This window comes from Monodon monoceros, unplaced genomic scaffold (assembly GCF_005190385.1).
Source record: "Monodon monoceros isolate NGI ecotype Baffin Bay Population unplaced genomic scaffold, NGI_Narwhal_1 Super_Scaffold_10, whole genome shotgun sequence".
Lineage (NCBI taxonomy): Eukaryota > Metazoa > Chordata > Mammalia > Artiodactyla > Monodontidae > Monodon > Monodon monoceros.
Genome location: NW_021703766.1, coordinates 19,326,864 through 19,336,200, shown reverse-complemented (window position 1 = coordinate 19,336,200; position 9,337 = coordinate 19,326,864). Strand labels below are relative to the sequence as shown.

At 47.6% G+C, this 9,337-nt stretch overlaps 1 protein-coding gene and 1 pseudogene across 3 annotated transcripts; one reads left to right on the top strand and one right to left on the bottom strand.

Moving 5' to 3' along the window:
- Window positions 1-516: 516 nt before the first annotated feature.
- On the top strand, window positions 517-5,121 carry PDP2 (pyruvate dehyrogenase phosphatase catalytic subunit 2). 3 transcript variants are annotated; one of them, XM_029211214.1, is made up of 2 exons: window positions 517-553; window positions 2,852-5,121. In XM_029211214.1, exon 2 carries the CDS (start codon window positions 2,906-2,908, stop codon window positions 4,496-4,498), a length of 1,593 nt encoding a protein of 530 aa, XP_029067047.1. In that variant the 5' UTR covers window positions 517-553; window positions 2,852-2,905; the 3' UTR covers window positions 4,499-5,121. The 3 variants fall into 3 exon arrangements, with proteins under 3 accessions (XP_029067047.1, XP_029067038.1, XP_029067055.1); XM_029211205.1 differs by having other exon boundaries at window positions 539-635; XM_029211222.1 differs by lacking the exon at window positions 517-553 and adding an exon at window positions 899-922.
- Window positions 2,159-2,489, bottom strand: LOC114888779 (annotated as a pseudogene).
- Window positions 5,122-9,337: the final 4,216 nt, after the last annotated feature.

The following is a 9,337-nucleotide window of genomic DNA, read 5'->3' as shown; positions in this document are numbered from 1 at the left end:
GCAGATGATGGGGCCGTTACTGGGTTAGGGGAGGAGAGGAAGAGCAGGTCTGGCGAAAGATGAGTTCCAGACAAGCTATGTTTAAGGTGTACATAGGGCCTCCAGAGGGAGGCGTCCAAGTGGATATAGAAGTGTGTGGCGCCTGGGAGAGGGGTCTGAACTGGTCAGCACAGAAATGGAGAGGAAGCCGTGGGGTATTATTAACAACAGTGAGGAATGGTAGAGGTTGCTCGGTTTGGGGTGCGCAGAACGGGGAGGGGGGGGTGTCACGTGGTGGGGGTGCTCAGCCACAAGACTTCCTGGCCCCGAAGCCCGGCGCCGAGCCTACCCAAGGTCAGAGCCTGAGGGGGGTGTGGGTAAAGGTTGGGTAGGATGGGCGGGGGAGGGGGAGGAACCAGATTGGGCCCCTCTGGATTCCGCCCTCTCTCACTCCTCAGCCATTGGGCAATTACGCTGTCCGTCAGGTGCCCGCCTCCACGGATGAACCAATAAAGGCTGGCGAGAGGATGCTTCCTTCTCTAGCTGGATCAGCACAAGAGGTTCCTTCAGGGAGGTGAGTCCGGGGTGGGGGCAGCTGCGGCACCGTAGGCTGGCGCAGAATTGACTGACGGACCCGGCGGCTTTGGCGCAAGCGGGTGAGAGAAGGACCAGGGTGCGATGTAGGGAAGGGGGTGAGCGCGGGATGTGAAAACCTCTAACCTCGCCGGGTCCGCTCCGGCCCGCAGCATCGGCTCACGTGATGGGGTGGAGAGTGGAGGTGAGGTGAGGGGGCGGGCCCGCGGCGGACGGGGAAGAGCCTTGGTCACAGCTACGGTCACCCGTCTCGCGCGCACGCGCCACGTGGGTTCGCGGCCTTGCTCAGGGCCTTTGGCTGTGTACCGGGACTTCCGCAGTAGCTGTTTTAGCCCTCGGAGTACCCTCTGTGAGCTCAGCATCTCAACTGAATTCTCCTTTTTTATAGACCCGGAAGCTAGGGCTCAGGGACGTGGCCGCGCCAGGGTTTGAGGGAGATAGGGCTTGTTGGACTTAGGAGGCCGCGCTCTTTCTTATCTGTGAGGCTTGACTTTGGGATCTGTTTTCTTTAGATACGCGAAATTGTCTGGGTCCGGTCTGCGGCAGACCGCCTTGCGTCGGGCATCGCCGCCTGGCTTCTCTGCAGGGCTGGGGGTGGGGTTGGGGGGCAGGGGGGGGCGCCCTCTGCGCGCCCTGCCCGACCGCACCAGTTCGTAGTTCGGCGGGGTGGGCTGGGGAGAGTGGGCGGTCCTCAAGTGTGGGCACTCTCCACACCCCAACAGAAAAACTTGAGGAGGGCAGGATTCATAAACGAAATCTGAAAACACGTGGAAACTCTCCTCCCGGGTCACCAGAGAAAATAGAAAATAGAGCAGCTTTTTTTTTTTTTGTCTAAGGAAAAATACCACCAGAGGCTGTTGAAAGTGCTTAGGAAACTGCTTCCTTCATGCCCTTGTGGAGGCAGATGTGAACCTTTTGGAACTCAGTTTGGCAATATGAGTCTACACCCTTTGACCTCCTGATGCCAGCCTTGGGAAATAAGTAGGTTAAAACCTAAGTAGGGGGGCTTCCCTGGTGGCGCAGTGGTTGAGAGTCCGCCTTCCGATTCAGGGGACGCGGGTTCGTGCCCCGGTCTGGGAAGATCCCACATGCCGCGGAGCGGCTGGGCCTGTGAGCCATGGCCGCTGAGCCTGCGCGTCCGGAGCCTGTGCTCCGCAACAGGAGAGGCCACAGCAGTGAGAGGCCAGCGTATCACACACACACAAAAAAAAACAACCCTAAGTAGGGGAAAGGTTGAGGCGTTAGGTGTTGCAGTTTGGTATTTTATAAGTAGAGACACAGTGGAAACAACCTCTAATCCCCAATGATACACCTAATGATAAAAGTAATAATACCTTTTTTGGAGCCGAAGGGTTATATTTCTTTAAACCGTCACAAAACCGTATGAAACTAATATTCCCATTCCACGGATGGACAACTGGAACTCAGGCAAGTGAAGTAGTGTGTCTGCTGCTAGACAGCTAGTATCATACCTAGTGTGCTTTTGGGCCTCTGAAATGGCCATGTTTAGCCACTGTTTGAGGCATTCATTTACATACATGTAGAACAAGCTCTGGCCAGTTTTATTAAAGAAACTTTGCATGATTTACTTTTCACCAGTTTCTTCTGGCTTGTTTCTAATCATCACCTGGATCAGTGTACATACTCTGTAGTACTTTCCTCATGCTGTGCCCAATTCAATATTATTGCCGCTGTAGTGACGGACACCAGTTTTGGCCAACATGGTGTAGTACTCTAGTTCAGATTTCCTCAAGGCTGGGCCGTTGTTGGCGAGGAGGACCAGGTTCACTTTGCCTTGTCTGATCATCTTCAGAGTCTGCTTGTACCCCAGCACATACTTTCCACTTACCATAACCAGCTGGAGCCTAGAATTGATCTGTCTCCGGCGACTTTTCCATCTTCTTTGCTGCCACCATCTTCCTGGTTTAGGTGCTGGATGGCGTCCAACAGAAAGCAGCCACCAAGATAGCTGGGGAGCAAGAAAGAGCTTATATTTAAATGAACACTTAAAGCCTACTGGGGAGAGTGAACGTGGGAGCTGAGCACAGGGCCCTGGCAAGGGAAAGGATTTGGGAAGGAGGAAAAGGTGGCCTCTGGGGTAGCCCTCAGTGACTCTTTAAGATCAGAGAGTGTTTAAAAACCCATTTTCTGAAATATGATTATATATTATAATGGGAGGTGTGGAGACTTGCTTAAGTATTTTGAGATTAAGTGTTTTCAGAAGTCATCATTTTTAAAAAATTAAATTTAAAACTTTCTTAAACTCTCAAATTTTCAGGTTTAAAAAAAAACCTTTTTGCTGAAGGAACACATTCGCTCATACAGTTTCAGAATGTCAAGTACTGTGTCCTACTGGATTTTCAATTCTGCAAGAAACAGCATTGCCACATTACAAGGGGGACAACGTTTATATTCAAGATATGCCTCAAATAGGATTAAATCAAAATGGAGGCTCTTTCCCCAGGGGCCAGTCACCCTAAAAAACAATGCCTCATGTGGTGGCATTGCTCTGCAGAAAGCCTATAGACACACATCAACAGAGGAAGATGATTTCCACTTGCCGCTCAGCCCTGAGCAGGTAAATGAAGTCCTGCGAGCCGGTGAGTCGGCCCACAAGATTCTTGACCTTGTCGGTGGAGTCCCAAGTTCGGTGTTGCGGTTTGAGAGCAACCAGCTGGCTGCCAATTTCCCAGTGGAGGACCGGGGAGGTGTAGCCGCCTGCCTGCAGACCAATGGGCTGATGTTTGGTGTCTTCGATGGACATGGGGGCCACGCATGTGCTCAAGCGGTAAGCGAGAGGCTCTTCTACTATGTGGCAGTGTCACTGATGTCCCAGCAGACGCTGGAGCAGATGGAGGGGGCGATGGAAAGCATGAAGCCCCTGCTGCCCATTCTGCAGTGGCTCAAGCACCCAGGGGACAGTATCTACAAGGATGTCACGTCAGTGCACCTTGATCACCTCCGTGTCTACTGGCAGGAGCTGCTGAACCTGCACATGGAAATGGGGCTGAACATTGAGGAAGCATTAATGTACTCCTTCCAGAGGCTGGATTCTGACATCTCGCTAGAGATCCAGGCCGCCCTGGAAGATGAGATGACCAGGAACCTTTCACTCCAGGTTGCTTTCTCAGGGGCAACAGCTTGCATGGCCCATGTCAATGGAGTTCACTTGCATGTGGCAAACGCTGGTGACTGCCGGGCCATCCTTGGTGTCCAGGAGGACAATGGCATGTGGTCTTGTCTGCCCCTCACCCGGGACCACAATGCCTGGAACCCAACCGAGCTGTCACGGCTAAAGAGGGAGCATCCTGAGTCAGAGCACAGGACAATCATCATGGACAACAGGCTGCTGGGTGTCCTCATGCCCTGCAGGGCCTTCGGGGACGTCCAGCTGAAGTGGAGTAAAGAGCTGCAGCGCGGTGTCCTGGAGCGGGGCTTTGACACCGAAGCCCTCAACATTTACCAGTTCACCCCCACACACTACTACACTCCACCTTACCTGACGGCCAGGCCCGAGGTCACATACCACAGGCTGAGGCCCCAGGATAAGTTCCTTGTGCTGGCCTCTGATGGCCTGTGGGATGTGCTGGGCAATGAGGATGTGGTGAGGCTGGTGGTGGAGCACCTGGCTGAAGTGTGTCGGCACAAGCCAGACCTGGCCCAGAGACCCACCAACCTGGGACTCATGCAGAGCCTGCTGCTGCAGAGGAAAGCCCAGGGGCTCCACGCCACCGACCAAAACGCAGCCACACGTCTGATCAGATACGCCATAGGGAGCAACGAGTACGGGGAGATGGAGCCTGAGCGGCTGTCGGCGATGCTGACATTGCCGGAGGACTTGGCAAGGATGTACAGGGATGATATCTCTGTCACTGTGGTATATTTTAACTCAGACTCGATTGGTGCATCTTACAAGGGGAGTTAAGAGTCTCCCATCCTGTTGCCAAGGTTAACTTAAATGCTCTTCTAAGACATTTTCACTTACTCTTAAACTGGCTATTTAGACCTTGTTGTTAAAGGGCAGGCAGATGTAGCTTGCTTAATAATAGACTAACGTGACAGAAAAAACAGCCTAGGATTAAAAACAATAGTAGTGATTTTATGTCCCTGCATGTTTTGGTCACCTCTTCTACGCAGAAAGGGTGGAACACAGAGACCGTAGACTTGGCTGGGGCTCGTGTAACCCAAGTCCTTTTATAAATACACTGTTGTTAAACTGTGTCAGCCTGAGCCTGCGAAGTATAAAATTAATCATGATTCTAAGGATATGAAGAAGTTCAGGATCTTATGAGGTCTTGATACAAAAATCTGCAAAGTTGGTAATTCTCAATTCGTAATCATGGCCTTCTAGACTATGAAGGGAGGTTTTGTTTGTTTTTTATTTTGAAGTTCCTAAAGACCTAGGTTTACAAAGCATATTACAGGACACTTTTCTATGCAATATTCTAACTTTTTTGTGTGTATGATTTTACTTGTGAAAACCTTTTGTAATGCTGCATTCTAGTTCCGATTTAGTTTATTTTAAAATTGAGTCCTCAAACTTGCAAACAGGCCTGCTCTAAGCGCGCATGCTTGGAATGAGTTTTCTTGGTTTTCAGCTGAGGGTGAAGGTGGCCAGGCCTCTGAACCGGCTGAATTTATTTGTGCAGCTTTCGGACTTTTCCACTGAGTCCCACCCCCTGAACCTTTGAGCCATGCTAGGAGGTTACTTCTGTCTGAGCCTTAACTCCTTTCCTGCATTAATAAAATTTCCTCCGGGGTTTAGTAAATCTCTGCAGATTTACTCATAGCACTTAACCTTTCTGATTATACCTCTCAGACATTCTTCTAATTCCACCTAATGTTCCTTCCCCCTCTGCTATGCTGAACTCCCTCACCCTGCTGCTGACTGTGCAATACTGTCTAGAAAGAATGCTCCCAATTCACATGGTTGCAGGGAAGGAGAAAATTCAAGATTGCATGTGGTAATTGTGACAGACAGTTTAGGCAGGACTGCTTATACAGTGGATTCTAGACTTAAAATTCAGCCTCAATCTGGAGAGGTAAAAACATGAAGGACCTGAGAACGGTCACTTAGTCTCCCTAGCTGCATGCATCCCGAGGGGCAGTGGGGAAGAGGGAGGAGTGAGATTTTTCAGATGGGACACTTGCCCATAGATTGTGGGATAAATGGCCATTGCTACTCCTCAGGAACTAGGCCTTATTTAATATAGGAGTTGGGGCAAAAACAAATGTAACCTGTACTGGCTTCTGTGGGCTGCACAGTCTGTGTTTATTTGAAAATTAAACCATGTGGATCCTTTCTGGGGGGATGAATTTCATGTTCTGAATTGCTGTAGCATTTAAACAACAGGAAATGTGTCCCTAAATGGAAACACAAATATAATCCCACAAAAACTGACACTTTTTATGTTCCTGCACTGTCTTCATTGATCGCTCTCCTCACCCCCTTTCGTACTGAAAGGAAAGCAAACAGCTAGGTTTGACTTCCACATTTTTGTCCACATTCAGGACATTCAAGTGTTGAGAAACTTCTAGCCTGCGGATACTTCCCTGTGCATTTACTGATATGGCTTCATCTAAGAAATTCTCCTTTGAGTGCTTAAGCCTTGGTCCTTTTATTCTGAAACTATTAATCTTCCTTCTGATCTCCTAGATCTTAACTCAGAAATAAAACGTGAATCCCTGTCATTCAGCTTGCATGACAGTTTGTTACTAGAGCCGAAGACTGCTTGTCTGACACCCTTGTTCTTTATGCGAGCTAAACCCTGGTGCACGCTCTCATTTACCGGGATTACAGGGTCTGAATCCTGTTTTGGAGCCTAGCTTGGGTCATAAATATACCTGATTAAGTAACCTGTGTGACAGTTGAGAGAATACAGACTTCCCACCTATTCCTTCAAGGGTATCTCTGTTTTTTCTCAGCCTAATAGATTTCCTGCTTTCTAATTGGTATATTGAGAGAGAGGAAAGGCTGGTTTCTTGTCTGCCTTTTGCCATTGTGAACTCTGTCTGCTCTTGCCATGAATGCTCCATGGAGCACCTCCTGGTTAAACCCCAGCATGTCTGATTCCCTGACCACAGTTCTGCTGTCACTGGCCTTCCTGAGGCACATGGACTACCACTTGAGGACACTGGGATTTGAGAGGGGGTTGGTGGTACTTTGTCAGGTCTTCGGAAACACTTATCATTCCTTTTATGTAAGGATTCTGATATTGAGACTTCTGAAATGAACTAAAAAAATGAGATTGAATCTTTAATGTTTAGGATGTCACTTTTGAATAAAGTATGCTTTGGTGCTTTAAACAGCATATTTACTGTTTTAGGTAAGAAATGGTAATATTGGCATGTTTTAGATATTGTTTTATATGTAAATAATACAGTTCTGCTGATTCTGGGGATTGGTCAAAATGGATAGAGAAGTTCTAAATTCAAGTTAGCATGCTAGGTCAAGTTACTTATTCAGTTTTCTGAGACGTTATTTGTAACCTTAAAGCTAATTTATTATAATGAAAGTGTAAACTTTGAGGTATGTTAATATATAAACATATTTTTCCCAGAAGTACGATTGGCCTAAAAGATAGAGTGGGTTAAGACTTAGTTTAGACACAACTGAGCTGACACCTTTTATATGAGGGAAATAGAAACAGCTCAAACTTGAATTAAAGAATAGAATGATTAACTGTATAGAACACGACAGTGTATTCAGAATGAGTCTAGCTTGACTCTTTCATCCATCAGCCCCTAGTGACCTATTTTTCGTTTGACAATCTTGGGGAAACCTTAACTTCCCAGGTTAAATCAGGATATCCTGGAACTGAGCTATCCTAGTTTCATTGTTAGTGGTTCATTTGTTGCTGAACATGACTCCCATAGCAGAGAATGCCCTGGTGTGGCTTTGAGGCTGGGGAATAAAGGCTGGTGGTACCGCTTTTTCCTGTGAGCTGCCACGTGTGTTACCAAGTGGAAAACACACATGGACTGCAGCGCGACTGTCTACTGAGCAGGCTGAGGCTCTGTTCCCGATGCCTTGGGCCCCTGACGTTTAGTTTAACTGGCCTCCTTGAAAATATTTCTTATCAAACATTTACTTGGAAAAATTATTAACCATGTTCTTTAATATTTACTGACATTGGTATTGTAAAGTGTATACCAATGTTTTTTTGACATTGATTTTCTAACCATGAGAGAGATTTAAATGAGATTTGTAAATAAGAGAGGAAAAGTGAGATTTGGTTTCTTTTGTTTTTGAATGTTCGCATGTTGAAGGTCCTTAGGGTACTAGATTAGGCCAGCCTTTGTTTCACCGCCTTTGTCTGGCCTGTTCAACAGTCCACCCAAGAGAGAAATTTTCTTTGCAAATTTTCGATGACTGCTGAGCACACAGGAAGTCCTTGCTTAATGCTAACAGTGTGGGAAGCTGAAAAGAATGAAAAGGAAGTGTGAAGGCTTTTGTTGTGAGGGTCTCCACACACTCAGGGCCAAGGCCTGCTGGGATTTCACATTATTTAACTGGCCTTGTAAAACCAGCTTCTTTGTTAATCTTAAATTCAGAGCCAGCTTTGGGGAAGATGCCTAGTTAGCTACCTAGATAGAGTTGAAGACCCCACTCCATCCCGCCCGCACTGACTTTTATCTCATTGCCTCTGCGTGATACAGCTCATAAGGACAGCTCCAATGGGTGCTTCTTAAAATGCAAATACAACTATTAAGTTGTTAAATTTAGTATGGGCTAGGGTGGTTAAACTGGGCCTTGAGGAGGAGCAGATTTGGGGGAGAGAAAGATAGAAAAGGGAATGTCTGAGGTCTGCTAAGGGTAATGGAGGAGCTGTTTCCTTCTTTATAACATGATGAAAACAGGCCCAGAGGCTTGAAAACTTGCCCCTGACACTGTGGTAGGGCAGGAATTTGAACCAAGTCCACTGTGCTGTGCACATGTCCCAATACTGGGCTTTCAGAAAGGGATAATAATGCAGGGAAAATCTCATGGCCCACTTTTGGCACAGGGTGTGTGGGTGGAGAAGTAGGGCTTGGTGACAAGAAGCTAGATGAATAACCCATGCATTCCAATATCCCATCATTTGGAACTCGATAAACATAGAGGGAAAACAGGGAGAATTAAATTTTAAACATTGCGCTCTTTAACTAGAGGGGGAAGTCAATTTATACTGTTCTTTTCACCTCTAGAGTTTTTGCTTCCATTTTATTTGATGCTACTAAATGGCCTTAAGTAGTTCCCAGGCTAGTGACCCTCTGTATCGTGGGTAGCTGGCACTCCAAGCAGCTCCCTCTGGGATGGATGGGTGAACCTCTACTGGACCTCCATGGGTCATAGTGTGTTTGTTCCATTGAGCCCTGACCTTACCAGTTCCTGGCTGGGAGGAGCAAGTGGGGATTAAGGGGGCCAGAGTTCCCCTTCCGACTTTCACTGGCGATGGAATAAGTGAAACCAAACAGGACCCTGTGGGGCCCCCTGGATACAAAAGCTGCCCCCCCCCTCCCGTCTCCTGTTTTTTATTTGTAGAAAAGGCCCTGGTCTCCTAGGCTTTCCCAGAGTTCCAAAGAGCGGCACAAGAGTTACTAATTAGGGAAGTGAGGGAATTCAGAAACAAAGGAAAACCAGTTAAACAACAAAAGTAATGACAATAGCTCATGGATAAAACAGTTCCTCCTCAAGGTGAATATGTAGCAATCTGACACTTAGCTTTGAGTTGTTCTGAAGGAACTAAACCCCACCCCACCCCCCAGGTGGAGAATGGTGACT

Coding starts and splice junctions, on each gene's coding strand:
- PDP2 (XM_029211214.1), top strand. CDS start 2,906: ATGTCAAGTACTGTGTCCTACTGGATTTTCAATTCTGCAAGAAACAGC.